At 39.5% G+C, this 15858-nt stretch overlaps 1 protein-coding gene across 1 annotated transcript in view; it reads right to left on the bottom strand.

The window, feature by feature from the left end:
* Positions 1-6108: 6108 nt before the first annotated feature.
* Positions 6109-15858, bottom strand: part of pard6a (par-6 family cell polarity regulator alpha) — a 32543-nt gene continuing 22793 nt past the window's right edge. The window contains exons 3-6 of the mRNA XM_034141958.1: positions 11664-11953; positions 11138-11263; positions 10761-10960; positions 6109-10025 (exon numbers count right to left, since the gene is read on the bottom strand). Of these exons, the coding sequence (XP_033997849.1) occupies positions 9728-10025; positions 10761-10960; positions 11138-11263; positions 11664-11953 (914 nt within the window). The 3' untranslated portion in view covers positions 6109-9727. The remainder of the gene's footprint in view (positions 10026-10760; positions 10961-11137; positions 11264-11663; positions 11954-15858) is intronic.

Here is a 15858-nt window from a genome sequence, read left to right as displayed (position 1 = left end):
ATTATATATTATCATTATGTCAGTGGTCTAAAATGGTCATACAACGGTGCCGACAATATTATCGTTTATCGCAATAATTACCGGGAAAATGTATCCAACAAAATGAATTATCGTGAGAGGCCTATACATGAAACACACACACAAACAAATCTACAGACTTACTCCAAACTGCCAAATATATTAATTAACACACTCTCACTCTCATATACTCTCTGACTCTATTTTGGCCTAGTAGAACAATAAGCTGCAGACTTTTACTTTTTTATCATTTCTACTGGATCTTAGATCTGCGCATGCGCAATACGGGTCGGCAGTTGCGGCTCCAGAGTATTTTTGTTGGGTAATCTATGGTAGGGCTAACCCATACAGTGGTGGGGCTCAAGTCAGTATTTGCAATGTAATTACATACACGCTCCCCCCGACAGTGAAACGCCACGCGTGAGGTTTAGATTATTTCCCTGTCTCAATCCAAATTGAACTGTATGAAATAAAAGGCATATTTGTCTTGTAGTAAATAAAAAGGGCGACCTGGAGCCAATCCTGCAATTTCCCCACAGGTGAAAGAGTTGACATGCTGAAGACCCAACCCCCCCAGGAGATTTTTTAAAATACTAACATAAAATACACATTCTGGTACTCTCTTGAGAAGAAAAATAAATAAATCTATTTCTACACGACATATTTAAAAAAATGAATGGCATTTTAGTTTTGTGTGACTTTGTTCTGAAAGCTGAACCTGCTGCTCCTCACAGAGAGAAGAGGGAAGAGGCTGTGTGAATTACTTTACATTGTGGATAAGGGTGGATAGCCCCCATTGTTCTGTGTGTCAAAATGAAAGACAGCCCACACACCTATCAATCATCAAACCGTGGGGTCTTATTTCATTACGTGTTGATTTCTATCAACACGTAATGTTGTATCGATGTAGAGATGTACTACCGCAAAAGTATTCTCCGTTGGGACTTCCTGCAACAACACCACGCCGTTATCGTGATTCTGATTGGCCAGAAGACATTATCAAAGATGTTCTATTGAGAAGACGATCACTACGTGACAAAAGTTTTCAAAACCATTTCTAGTCTTCGGTATTCTTGTTTTTGGCGTGAGAATAGTTTGGGCAGCGTGAGAGCGTGAGATTGAGAGTGAAAGCGTGTGTCACACGCCAGATGCGTGAGAGTTGGCAACCCTGATATATAATTTGTAGCTCTTCTGTATTATTTGTGTCAAATTAAATCAATTGTACGATATTTGTTTTCACAAAATAAAGCGTAAATATGAGCCGGTATTGCTAACAATGGAAAGCTGTAAACAAAGGGAACAACTTTCATGAGGGCGGCCATCTTTTTCTGACATTGCTACTGGAGCGATTCAACCCGAATGTGAAGTCACTCCCAGTTCCGACCTTCGACCTCCAATGTAAAGGGAATGCAGCATTAGTCACTAGCATATGGCTGGGAGGGGGTGTTTGCAATACAGTAGTGTTTTTTTATCTGAAAAAAGTGTCTCCACCGCTATCTCAAAACAAGCTAATGCCCCAACCCAGTCTCACGGCATTTCGTGTTATAGTCACAAAATTAATCTATTGATTCGTGTTCACCAACACGATTTCCCAATTTTTTCCGTGTCACACAGAACGATTTTAAAAGCACACACACAGCGACCCCAGACACACACATTATTTTGTCTAATAATAACAAATTAGAAGGAAAAAAAGATTAAAAAAAATACAGATTTCAGTATTCTGACACAGAACGATTTTAGAAGCAATAGGCGCTTTCACACCAAGTACTTTTCCCAGGAATAGTTCCCAGAACTTTTCCACGGAACTTTTATTTCCTGGAACTATCTAGTAAATTGCGTTCACACCGGAATAAGTCCCTGAGGGAGCCGCTGACGTCACTTCTTCTTCTTCTTCTGCTTTGGGTTTACTGGCAGGCCGCAAACAACTTCACGGCGTATACTGCCACCCGAAGTCCCCAGCCGGAAGTCCGGGGGACTGGCTTCAGCCTTCCGAGTAAATCGCCAGAAGCGCCAACATCACTCCACCGCTCCCATGTTTTCTTTTGTGTTGCCATAAGTTAGTCTCTCTCCGTTGGTGCACTAGGCTAATGCTAATACTAATAATGCTAATGCAAGCAAATAAAATGGCGGCTTCACAAAAACTTTTCAGAGTTTTACGGGGCGTGGTTTGCAATTCGCCCAGCCAATCAGAAATTAGAACCTTTTTCTCCCCAGGAAAGTCCCTGCTCTCTAGCAGGGACTAAAAAGGGGTGAAAAGGTTCGCAAGTTCTAGTTCCAGATCTTTTTGGTGTGAACGCAAAATCCCAGGAACTATCGGAACTATTCCTGGGAAAAGTACTCCGGTGTGAAAGCGCCTATTGTATTTCTATTGGTAGTATGTTTCGTGCCTGCACCAAATAATAACAAATTAGAAGGAAAAAAAGATTTTAAAAATACTGATTTCAGTATTCTGAGGCTCAGAGCCCCATTTATTTTCCTCGCGGACAGCAAAAAAAGTCCTACATTATACAATTTAAAATAAAAACAATAATCGTGGCTTGATATTGAGTAAGAAAATGTTTTTATGAACCACACAGCTTCCGGTCTTCCAAGACCCGACCGGACAAAAAGACGTGGTGCAGGCACAAAACATACTACCAATAGAAATACATTGCTTTTAAAATCGTTCTGTGTGACACGAAAAAAATGGGAAATTCGTGTTGGTGAACACGAATCAATAGATTAAATACATTTTGTGACTATTACACGAAATGCCTTGAGAGTGGGTTGGATGCCCATGTGTCGGTGCATACATGTAGATTTTGCCAGTTCCTGGTAATCATCCGGGCTGGAACTACGGGTGGAAGTTGGGGTCAAATGTGATTAATTTGCGTAATCGCATGCTAACAGCTAAGACTACACACTCAAGCAGATTAGCAGCACGGCGAGCTCATGAGATCCATGTGTGCCTTCACAGGCCGTACTGTAAGTGGGGGGGTTCATGTGCAGCAGGTTGAGACCACAGCCCTGTATGAATGAAGGCTTTCTGCACAGCTGTAGGTTGAGAGGCTGCTTAGTTTCTGTTTCTCTCTCTGTCCTCTCCACCACCTCCACCTCTCACAGCCCATTTCCTCCAGCCGTATAAACAGCCTCTATTAGCAGCAGTTAAACAAACAGCCGCAGTGCTTGGTTTAGCTAATCCTGTAATGGATATCACCTCTGTTTAAACTGATCATATTTCTGCACATGGGCCCTGCTGCTGGAATCATTTTAGACATTTCTTCCTTTTTCATTAGCAGGAGGCTGAGAGTGCGAGGTCTTAACTTAACCCCATGATCACCTGATGGAGCTCTGAGAGACACAGAATAAATGTGCTGCTCTCTGCTGGTAACAGGGACGCACAGCAACGTCTCCTGGAAGGAAGGAAAGAACACACAAAGAAAATATTGCCAGAAAATAAATAAAACCATTTAAGAAATTAAAGAGTGGAGAAAAAAAGGAAAACAACGGAAGTTATGAAAAAATTAGACAAGAGAAAAAAAAAGAGAAGGACTTAAATGCAATATCAAAACACACATTATGGCTTTTAATTATACTTCAGTTTTGATAATCATCGTATTTGACCTTCATTTGACATTCACAGTTAAGTTACAGACTCCTATAGAAGGCCCCCATCCTTTGACATCACACAGAACAAAAGAAACACAAGAATCATCAGAAAGGCACTTCCTTTGTTTTTTATAAGCCCCCACAGTCAGGGCAGGACATCATCATTATCATCATCATCATCATCATCATCTTCATCTTCATCTTCGTCTTCATCATCATCATCATCATCATCGGAGAGGAGAGGAGAGATCATACAGGCTAGAACTCCATATGTGGATCTTTCTTCCAAAAGTGCCATTTTGAATCCCATGAAAGGTTTATTGTTAGTAGAATAGAATATTATTATTTATTATTATTATTATTATTATTATTTATAAATGCCTTTATTGTCATTGAACAAAATGTACAACAAGCTTTTGGATTGCAACCCTGTCACCTCTACTTCTTCACAGTAACTAGTATTACACTGATCCTTCGGCTCCATGAGCAGTCCTTTTATTGTCAGATAAGTCTCTGGACATGTTTACCCTAGCTTAGCACAATGATAATCGCACACTGCTGCTGTGTCCTCACTGTACATTGCTATTGCTAGCTAGCTAGCTTAAAGTGACATGCTACAGTACCTAGCAGTGAGCTAAATCACAGTACCAAGTCACCACGGACTGCTCAATTAAGTCTATGAAATTATGGTGGCTACTTTTTGACACCAGTAGTATGTTTCTGAAAAAACACATTCATAACTTTTGTTATTTAGCAACGATGGCGGTCGTTGAGTGTGAGAAGTGTCCAGCCGTACCATCCGGGTATAGTTCACTGCATTTAGCCATACTTCCAATTGTGATGCTGCTAGTTGTGCACTCAAAATGGCAAGTGTAAAACAGTAGTCCTCAAATTGAGACACAGCACTTGATTCACTGTGCGTCAGGGTGTGTAAGCTAGCTAGTGTTTTTGTACCATAGACCAGAAGAAGCTGTGAAACATAGTCAGAGTTAATGAGAGCTTGTGAGTGGTGATCGGATCATATATGGCAGGACCATTGCCATTTTTCCACAAAACATTATTGACATGTTTTGTGGCTCTGCTCGTGCCTGTATAATCAGCTGATACCCATATAGTCAGAGACAACTGTTCATGCCCGGCACAATCGCGAGTTTCATCCACAATAACTGCATAGTGTTTTGCATTGCTTTTCATTTCAGTTAATAGAGTGGTGAGAGACTCCCGATACATTTCATGTATGAGTTAATTGATTGTCTCGTGTGATGCATATTTCCCGGTGAGCATGAAGCTTTTCAGAGTGGGGTTTTTCTCAGCTACGAGTTCGACTAGCTTTTGGAAATTGCTCTCCTTATCCGCATGCCCCCTGATTGCCAGGCCCTGTCGGGTTAGAAACTGCAGACAGCGCAGTTGCTCCATCATTCCATCTCTCCTTTTTTCCTGCTCAATACGCTCTTGTTTGACAAGTTGAATGTTGACTGGTGTTTGACTGAAGTAAGCGCACTTTTTTTGAACACACTGTGAAAATGAGACTTTTCGTGGCTGTCCAGGAGGCTTGGGCAATTTTTCCAGTTATTAACTCAACTTAATGATTTATATGTGTGCACATATATCACTTAAATTATTCAATACATCCTTTGTACTGAAGTATTCAAAAGTAAAAATTAAATGTTTAATATAAATGATTTGCTGTGGCCAATTGTTTTCATTGCATTTACAGACCCTTGTAACTCTCTGATACCACCCAATGAATGCAGTTGCTTGTAGAACCACGCTACACAAAGCAGATAGCAACACCTATAAAAACGTAAGCATAGGCATTTAAAAAAAGGACAGCTACTGTATCGACATTTTAAAAATGTATTTAAAGAAAAAGCCCTAACAAAACCGCAGGGCTCTATTTCAGTTTTAACTAAAGAAGAAAAGACAGCAAAGCTGACATCAAATCTTTGCTGAGCCTAAAGATAATCATAAATAAATAACATAGTGAAAATATTGCAATGCTCAAAACAGCAGCATCCAACAGTCTCTAATCCTTGGATATGACATGTCACTGCATGCATGCACGGAGCACCCGTAGCGCGGAGATCATCATATCATTCTGTCTTGTATTACTTAACAAAAGAATCCCCCCAAAAAACGGCCCGTTCGCGACCGACACATCACTAGTCCAAATGTGCAGGTCAGTGGAATGACAAGGACTCGGCGTAAACCGTTACTAGCAAGAACAGTCCTTCTCAGATCGCGTTCATTTTAGATGCGACTTTAGAGTAGAGGGGAATTATTGAAAGGGGATGTAGTGTTCCGCGGCAGGGCTGTAAAGTGGGGGGGCCATTGGCCGCTTGGCCCCCCTGCTTCCAGCGCCACTGCCTGGTTGTTATCCACTTGAGTTTTGTAATGGTTGCTCAGTAATTGCTTTCAAATGTCTATCAATAGCTCAATGTATCTCCATTATTCCTTATGCTTAGATATACAGATGTCAATCAAACAACAACAGGGTCAATTATTTATACAATTATGAGTAAAGTTTTAGGCCATGACAAGCAGATAACATATGAACCTTGAATTGGTTCTTCCAAGAATAGGGGGATCTTTCAAGACTTTTGAGCAATATTCCAGGATTTCCATCAAAAACATGAACATTGAGGCATTCATTACAAATTCAGTTGAACCTTAGATATACCAGTCTGTGGTAAAGACATCCTTCATTTTTCATTAATTAAGCTAACACAAACAGAACACTGTGTGCCTGTTAACACATCGCACACACCTTCGGCTTCTCTCATATACAATTTTAAAAGTACAAGAATAATAAAAATACTCTCCATATTTTACACATATTATAAAATGTTCTCTTAATTACAAACTTCTTAATGAAAATCTCCCATGTTTCATTACCGTAAATGTACTTTTAACATCAACATACATTTAAAAAGTGACTGTGTGTTTGTGTATGTGTGTGTGCGTGTGTTTGCATGTGTGTGTGTGTGTGAGCAGTTGTTGACATCAAACTTTGACTAAATCCAGTTCAGCCTCAGAGGACCTCATTCAGTAACTTTGTTTCAGCATGACGGTGTGTATTACCTGTTGACTGGCTTTTATTTCCAAACTGAGCACATCATTTGAAGAGTGGCGCCATTAACAATTTAGTATTAGATTTGAACTGTATTTTGACTCAGCAGTTCAACAGGCTAGGCTGTACACATACAAGTGCTGGGATTAGGGACTATAGCAATTTGGTAATCAATGTAATGTGTGCTTTAGGTGTTACAAATATGGGAATGTGTGACAAGCAAGATTTATACGATGACAGCTGTTTTATCTGAATGTGTCCAACACTAGCTAAACCAAACCCTAACCCCACACCCACACATTCCCATGTTTCATTTGTAGGGCTTGGAGAGCTTTGAGAATCATGATACTTTGAGTATGTCGTGAGTCTTTAAATTAACTCTTGTTTCCTGAAGGAGGAACTCAATGACCTTTCTGTAATAACAGCGTGTCAGAAATGTGTCTGCCTTAACTGGTCATTAAAGAAATATGTTGATAACATTCTCTGCAGTGCTTGTCACCATTTCTGCTGCCATTTTCCTCTCACTTTGTTTCACATACGAAGCTATAGAGTGTTGCAGTGATGACGTAGCCCAACAGTTAGCTTCGTCAAAAAGCAATGGGTTTTTCTATTGGATTTTGGAATATTGCAGAAAATAATCTCTGTGGCAAATACCATTTATGATACTTACTCTTAATCACCAGAATTAAAAAGCTAACATTAGGCTATAAACGAACTACATCACAGTCGCATGGCTGCGCATCAGCACAGCTAAGCTAAGCATGGCTAATGTTTGGCGTGATGACGTTTTATAGTCTCATTTAGTCACCAGCCACTGCTGTTTTTATGACTCATAGAAGCTTCGGACATGGCAGTTGGGGTGTTTACCGATGTATTTTATGTCGTAGAAAAAACGTGGAAAAATCTATTTAGCTTGTGTTAACCAATGATCTTATTTCAGGCATCCAACAGAAAACACGTTAAAAAAAAGTTGACTTGGAAATGAGGGAACCAGAAGCAGTAAAATGCTAACTTTTTAATCAAAATGTCCGGGTTTCAAGACTCATTCGTGCACCGCTCTATGTAGACGATGATGTACACATTTGTGATCCTGCCTACCAAGCCCTGATTGGTCAATTATTTCTGGAACAAGAGGGAACAACCATCACTGAAGAAGGCAGCCAACCTGTCATATTCTAATTACAACTACTAACAACAAAGATTGCTTTGAAGTAAGTCTTAGTTCTCTCGATAGTTGTTAATGGCTTCAATGTCAACGTTTTGTTTGACTTGCGCTCAAGATAGAAAGAAAACTTGGTTTCCTGCAGCCCCCCCAGGGCACCAGGGCTGTTCTGAGCGGGGTCAGTTAAAGAGCATTTCTACTGTCAGAGGTCACTAAACACAAGCACACTCTGTATAGTATTTCAACCAGGTTATTGTGATTCTTATTTCGGATGGGTGATAAACTAAAGGATATAACAGTAGTAGCATGTTGACAGAGAGAATGAGCCTCTGTTGCATCATATAGCTGATTTTATTTCATAAACAAAACCATGACAATGACTCAGTTTGACAGTCAGACAAAAACATGTTGCTGTCATTGGAGGCAGAATGTGAAGCAGAAAGAGCTGTTTGCCCACATTTCTGACTGTAAGGCAATATCCCCAGAGCTCCAGCTACAAAGACAAGGCCTCATGCACACACACAGTTAACAGTGTGTGTGTGCATAAAGAATATTAACTGTGTATCTACACCCTCCATTTAACAATCTTTTCCATCTTATGCACATCCTATCAGAACAACTGTTGACGAGATGATTTGTAAATCTGAATAATGATAAATGTGATTCACAGTGATTGCGTTCCCATATTTGCAAAGAGAAAAATCTTAGCCAAACAATATCGAAGAACTGACCAACCTTATTAAATAATGTTGTTTTATGTTAATTTTTTTATATACATTTATTTTAAAGTATATAAAAAGACTTGAAACCAATGAGACTGATTGGACTGATTTAGTTTATACAAAATCTAAATGTTTAAAGTATTGCAAATATCATCAAATCCCTTTTTAAAAACGTTCAACCCATTGAATTTGTCTTCAATATATTTTGTTGTTTTAATGTTTTATAATACAACTTGGGCGCTATTTTAACATTACAATAACAACAACCAGTGCAGAGCTGCAGGTCAGTGTGTGGCCTCTCCACCTCTGCTTCATGTAGGCGCAGTCTGTAGTGGAATATAAATGTAAGGGTGGGATGATATTCTCTTAATATGCACTTAATAAATATGCTCTCAGCCAATCACATCATTGCCTCTAAAACAGCTGTCGAGGCTGCAGATCTATCAACGTGAGGCGTGCTGCTTTCAGGTGTCTGCAGGGATTTAAAGACCCGAAGAAGAAACCTTGCGCACAGTATAAAACAGCTGTGAACAGCACATACTGAAGAAGAAAGAGACTTACAGTGTTTTCATTTCTAGATCAATGCTCCTGCTTTATCCACATTAAACTTTCATTTTACAATGTTGAAAAAGCAAGTGGTTGTTACATTTTTAACTCCAATATGGTTGTGCAATTGCTGCAAATATTTATTTTGCTCATGTCAATGACACCCCAGATTGGCAGCCGACAGGAAACACAAACTGTCCGAGCGCTGCTTGCACTGGTCGTTGTGCTGACAAGCAAAAAGAGCCCTTCATGTTTAACTTCATAATGTTCTCTTCATGGTGAACGAGTCAGACATCCTGCAGTGGATGGTGATGTTTCAGATCGAGTACTTCACAAGCAATTTTGGATATGACATGATTTCTTTAAGACATCAAACTGACTTATGGCTTTTACAGGAGCATTTCAATGTTCAATCATGTTGCTCTCTATAAGTCTACAGTGATCAGTTCATACACGTTAGCATTTAATCAATAAATGATGAACCTGACAGTAACCCCGGCAACGTGTGGCAGAGCCGTCTGTCCTGCTGAGTCTGACTGGAGCACAGCCATCTGTAGTTGTCATGGTTACAGCCCCTCATAGTCCTGACTGTTCATGTAGCGTTCAGTTTTGCCATGGTTACAGTGTTATTATGTTGCCGTCCTCTCGCATGCTCTCCTGACTGCTACTAGATGTGTGGGCGGGGTTTCCGTTGTGATTGGACATCAAGACGGAGCTGTCGCTCAGGGAAGCCCCAACGCTATTGGGCAATGAGACGCTCTGTGGGAAGGGCCTGTTGCTAGGTGAGTCTCTGTTGAGGTTAGTGTTGTTGCTGTTGGTTACCCGGCTGGAGTCGTACAGTATCATGCTGTCATTCTCTAGGATGAGGTCGCCTTCGTCATCGTCGTCATCACTGTCGCCCTCGGCGATGCTGTTGCTGTGGTTGCAAAAAATAAGGATTACATTTTGACTTTTGTTTTTATGAGTCCAAATATTGTCTTTTAGGTCTCCACCACCTCCTGAGAGAAATATCTGTGTCTTATGTATATATATTTGTCCCTTTAAATAAGTTTGGTTGTTGTTTATTTTTAGGTTGCAACGTTTTTAAGTTGTGTTTCTGAGGTTGCAAAAAACAAGAAGGCAAATAACCACTAAAGTTAGTTATGTATTCTCTTTTTGTTTTACTTGATGAATGCGATTCCAATTGCTCTGTTTTTGGTTTCCACCACCTCATGAGATATATGTTTCTTTATCTGTCAAATGTATATATTTATTTATATAGTGTATATATTTGTGCCTGTATGTAAAAAACGAGTTTAGTTGTTGTTCAATTGTAGGTTACAAAGTTGTAATTGGCAAGAGAGTTGCATTAAGTTGACTTTACACTGGAGAAGACTGAGCCAATGAAACCAAACCATGATTAATATTGTGTGTTTGTTATACACCAAACAGTTTTAGTTGAACCACCTTAAAAGTTACTTATAAATATGTACGGTCTAATGCTAACACATTTTGTTCTACCTTCTCAACAGATGTTCATGCGTTTTTTTTAAAGTTATGGGAACATAGCCGACATCAAAGCAGAAAAATATGCGCAATGTGTCAAGTGATCATGAACAAAATGCAGACATTCAACATGAAATATGAGTGAGGGGTCCTCTCAATGCCATACCTCGCTGTGATGGGGTTGCTCTGGGAGGCGGGGCTTGGTGAGTCATGTGACAGGGCGGAGCCGGCAGATCCAGCTGAGCCCACAGAACCAGAGTTGCCCATTGAGGTTCTACTCCCACGATGCACCACGTTGTTCTTCTGGTTGGCCGGTTTGACGGTCACTATGAGGTTGTGACTGTTGGCCACCATCATGTCTGTAACCTGAAATCAAAGCATTTTTTGTTTTTACCTTGTAACAGCCACCCCTAACCCTAACTAATTTAAAAACAAAGACACCTTTCCAAAGCGCCAAGGCAAATAGCCCTAGGAAAGGTATTTGCAGTCTGTTTCACGGTAAAAAAGAAACTGCACGTTCAATCCAACACATTTTAAATGTACCTGATCTAAAGATTTCCCAGCTACATCGATGCCGTTGACCTCGAGTATCTCGTCATTGACTCCCAGCAGCCCCGTGCATTCTGCGAGCCCCCCACGTACCAGACGAGAAATGAACACCCCTGGGACCTACAGGAGGACGGAGAAAAAAACCTCAATGTTGCAGGTATACATCTCTCTATATCTACCATGAGCAATGGGATATTTCCATAGGATTTTGGCATATTGTAGAAAATAAGATCTGTGGCAAACACATTTTGTTTTAACTGTTACAAAGTTGAGGCATTAATGGGATTGCCAAAAGTACGTAGCTAATGTTAGGCTATAAACAAACTACATAACAATCATGTGACTCACAGTGTCTCATGTAGCCACTTGTTAGCAACATCTGTTTTTAAAACATGTAAACATTTCACACGTTCACCAGTGCACTGAACTATTTCATTTTATTTTATGTCTTAGAAGAAAACATGAAAATCTTATAACTAATATGAATCAAAGACCTTTAATCATGAACATTTTCTCTCACCTTCTCTACGCCCTGTTGTGTCACCCTCACGCTCACTCCGTCCCGGATGTAGAAGCCCAGGGGTTTGTGGGTGCCGTGCTTGTGGAGTCGTACGCGCCGGTGTGTCTCAGGTAAGATGTCCACATCGATGATGGACGAGATCTGTCTGAAGTTCTGAGGCAGGCCGATCATCAGGCCCGGTTTGTTCTTGGAGCGCATGGAGTCGAAGCCGCTGGAGCGCAGGCCGGTTAGGCCCAGCCCCTTTTTACGCCTCTGGAGGGAGTTGGTGGCAAAAACTATGGGTTCATCCTCTGCAAGGGACAAACAAAGAGAGGGAGAGAACACATGATTATTTATATTGTAGGTTTAAGCAAGAATCCTGCAAGTACATAGCTTTCAATAAGCCAAACTTTTTCGTTTTTAGCCAAGGTGCAGTGGTAACAGGTGGGTTTTCAGGCTGTGACAGAAGATGTGTCGACCACCTTTTTGGATCCAGGATAGCATATAATACTGTCTGAGAAATTAAACCTGACAAACTTCTATCAACTGAAGCCTAAAGCTCAGTCTCAGTCACAGAAGTGATCAGAGTCAGTGTGTTGTGTGGAATATAGAGGTGTGTGTAGATGAGGAGTAGAGAAAGACTGCTGAAGGTTATTCACACACATCAGAGCACCATCACAGGTTTATCTTCATAATCTAATGAAGTAGAACAGTACTTTTCAATATTTTTCCTTCAATTTTTATGTGGAGGGAGATTAACACAATTTGGTCCAAAAATATTATTTTGGGTCAAATTTCATATCTGGACCGTACGTGCAAGGGGATATTTATATGTTCACATAATGTCCTTATCTCACCATGTGCACATATCTATTTCCTCTTCCATTCTTTTGTTTATTTTTACATGTCTCGCACTTCGCAAGAGCACCAGAAACATATTAGATTACAAGAAAGATGGAATAATAAATGAATATGCCTGACTTATTTTTTCTACAACCAATTTCACTACTCCAACTCCTTAAAGTTGACGTAGGCCCTATTCTGCTCACTTCCAGGTTCATATCAGTATGTAGTGTCTCTACTGGGACATGTCTCCATGCTTTAATGTTCAAAAAGCTCTTTATTTTTCTCATACTGCCTGTGCTGCAGCACCTCTTTTCACCCTCTGTCTGAAACCAGAGCCCAATCTGCTCTGATTGGTTAGCTGGCCGGCTCTGTTGTGATTGGTCAACCGCTAGAGATGTCCCGCCCCCGTACAATGTGTTGGAGCGCTTGCAAATAGAAGCGTAAGTGTTACATAGTGATGTCACTATGTTACTGAAGTAAACAAAGGAGTACAATGGAGGCGTACACTACAGTAGTTACAAGAAAAAAAATTAACTTTAAGAAGTAAAAAGTGTTACTAAGACTTGAACTACACTAATAACTACAATAAAACTACACGAGGAACAACTAGTAATTCAAAAACTGCTATTATTATAAGCAGCATTGCTCTGATTGTTTCAAGAATCATTTGTTGATTAAGTTTAATAAATTGAGGACTCATTTTGTCTATTAATAGCCATATTCCAGGTAAAATCCCAATAACCTATGGTGATATACCATATATTCTTAAATATAAGATTGTTTTTATATAATGACTGATAAGGTTAAAAAAAACATTTATTTTTGAGGAAAACTGTACATTTTGTACGATGAACACTTCCACAGCACTTTCTCTTTTTAGCTTGGATCCAGTTTCTATTCTCTAATTTCCTCCAGCTGCTCCTACTGCTCTGTTTCTCTCCGTCAGTAACACTTATACTTCCTTCAGCAGAGTAATCCTTTCCTTTCTGGTTCAGATTAAAAGCCACTGAGGTTTTTAATGTGACGTGTTGAGACTGATTGATAGTATTTAAGTAGAAGAAACAAAAGCTACACTGAAAACTATTGTACATCATTTGTTAAGAGAAAAGTATTTCTGTAAAAACATAAAATTAGAGCAGAATTGATCGAGTAAGTGACCTTTCCACTTTAAATTATGTTGCACTGCACATTGCACCTTTCATAGTCATCTGTCCTATTCGCATATATTTTATATATTTGTATATTTTTTATATATTTGTAAAGTTTTAGTGTATCTATATTTCTTCCAACATTTTTTAGTAACATTTATTTTTTAGTATTATAGTTTTTATAATAGTTATTTTTTTTCTTTCTAGTTCTTGTTGCTGTGTTTATGTATGCACTTTAACCCAGGCAAACTCCTCGTATGTTTAAAGCTACTTTGCAATACACCCTAATTTGATCTTCTTTTGCAGAATTGTATTTATCAAGACAGATAATAACAGTATAGGAGTATTGATCATGCATTAACAGCGAATTAAAACATGAGCAGATCAGAAAACAGGTCCTACTAAAACATGAGTTTATCCTTTGTCACGGCTGTATGCGTTTCCTTTATCATGGTATATTTGATATACGTATATATATATATGTGTTTCTGGTGGAACTTTGTTAGCCTCTTAGAGCCGCCTAATGGTGGGGTATAACACCTTATGAAACATGGGGGTTATTGATAAAGGGGGCTGTAGTTGAAGTAAGAAAGAGTTTGGCTGACTAAGTGCCAGAAAACTATGCAATGTATAATATCACGGGGGGAGGCAAAATTAAACTCTTCTACCTAAGTAATTGATGCTAATATTTTTTACAATTCCACAACAATATTACAATATAATTTGTGTATTGTTCTATGAAACTACTGTCCCCTCCTCATGCTGAGGTTTTACTGTAGTCGTACTAACTCACTAGATTGATTGAAGATTAATAGCAAAGGATTGTAGAAGATTTCTAGAAATATTTGTGTCTGAGCAAGCTGTGGAGGGTTCAGACTCAGATTAAACGTTTAATCTCATCTATAATCCCAATGCTGTTCAGCAGCTGATGATTCTTTTTTGGCCTCCATCTCCGAGGTATCAGCTGCCTATCGGAGTTTGTGCATGCATACACACTCTGGATTATTACCAGTGGGGAATAGGGCTGTACCAGAATATCCGAATATTCAGGTTTCAATTTCCTTATTCGGATATTCCTTTTTTTTCGCTGCACTGCGGCTGCCAAATTGAATTTATTGAAAACTCCAATATCAACGTAAGAGCTTGTGCCTCTTCGGGGGGTGCTAACACTTAACCATAAACGTTATCGTTTACTTTCTCCGTCTTTATATGTAGATATTACTTTTTCTACAACAACTTCCTGTCAACAGCGCTAACTCTCCTTCAAAATAAAAGCATGTCCATACAAAATAGGAAGCCAAGCCAAATTACACTTAAGACATATATGATATACAACTGCAACGAAAGTAACAAACACAATGCAATATCCTTTTCAATTTCAAAGAACACAAATTGGGTTGTATACATTAACAAATAACTATAAAACAACAATACTGTAGAATAACAAAATGAATTCCGTGAATAAACCGAAATACACGTGTTGAAGCGGTTCGCTGCTGATTACTACACACCCCCCGCGCGGGCCGAATATTCGCTGCTGAGTACTACCGAATATCCGGAGCCCGAAAAATGGTATTCGGGATAGCCCTAGTGGGGAACCCTATGAATGGCAGCCTTAATTGTAATCTGAGCACCATGAAGCATCTCTGTGCTGAACTGACAGGGATGATAGGGGGTCGGATTGAAAGGGTTAGGGCTTACTGGGTATTAGATGTGATCCTATCATCCAGTGATATGTTGCCGTACACGTATAAGGTTTAAACATGGGGTTTAAAATCAGATTCTTATGAGGAGGCAGGATACGAATCACAAATGTTCCCTTTTTCCGAAGACAATGATCCATCCCCATCACTTGACAGAGTGACAGGTTTTTAATTATACTCCTAAAGGCTTGCTGAAGCTCTCTGGCAGAGAGCTGATACTTAGTAACTAGGGCTGTCCCGAATACCATTTTTCGGGGCTCCGGATATTCGGTAGTAATCAGCAGCGAATATTCGGATATTCGGCCCGCGCGGGGGTAATTAGCAGCGAACCGCTTCAACACGTGTATTTCGGTTTATTCACGGCATTCATTTTGTTATTCTACAGTATTGTTGTTTTATAGTTATTTGTTAATGTATACAACCCAATTTGTGTTCTTTGAAATTGAAAAGGACATTGCATTGTGTTTGTTACTTTCGTTGCAGTTGTATATCATATATGTCTTAAGTGTAATTTGGCTT

This window comes from Trematomus bernacchii, unplaced genomic scaffold (genome assembly GCF_902827165.1).
Source record: "Trematomus bernacchii unplaced genomic scaffold, fTreBer1.1, whole genome shotgun sequence".
NCBI classification, from domain to species: domain Eukaryota; kingdom Metazoa; phylum Chordata; class Actinopteri; order Perciformes; family Nototheniidae; genus Trematomus; species Trematomus bernacchii.
Note: the sequence above shows the minus strand (reverse complement) of the source record. Positions and strands in the feature narration are given on the sequence as shown.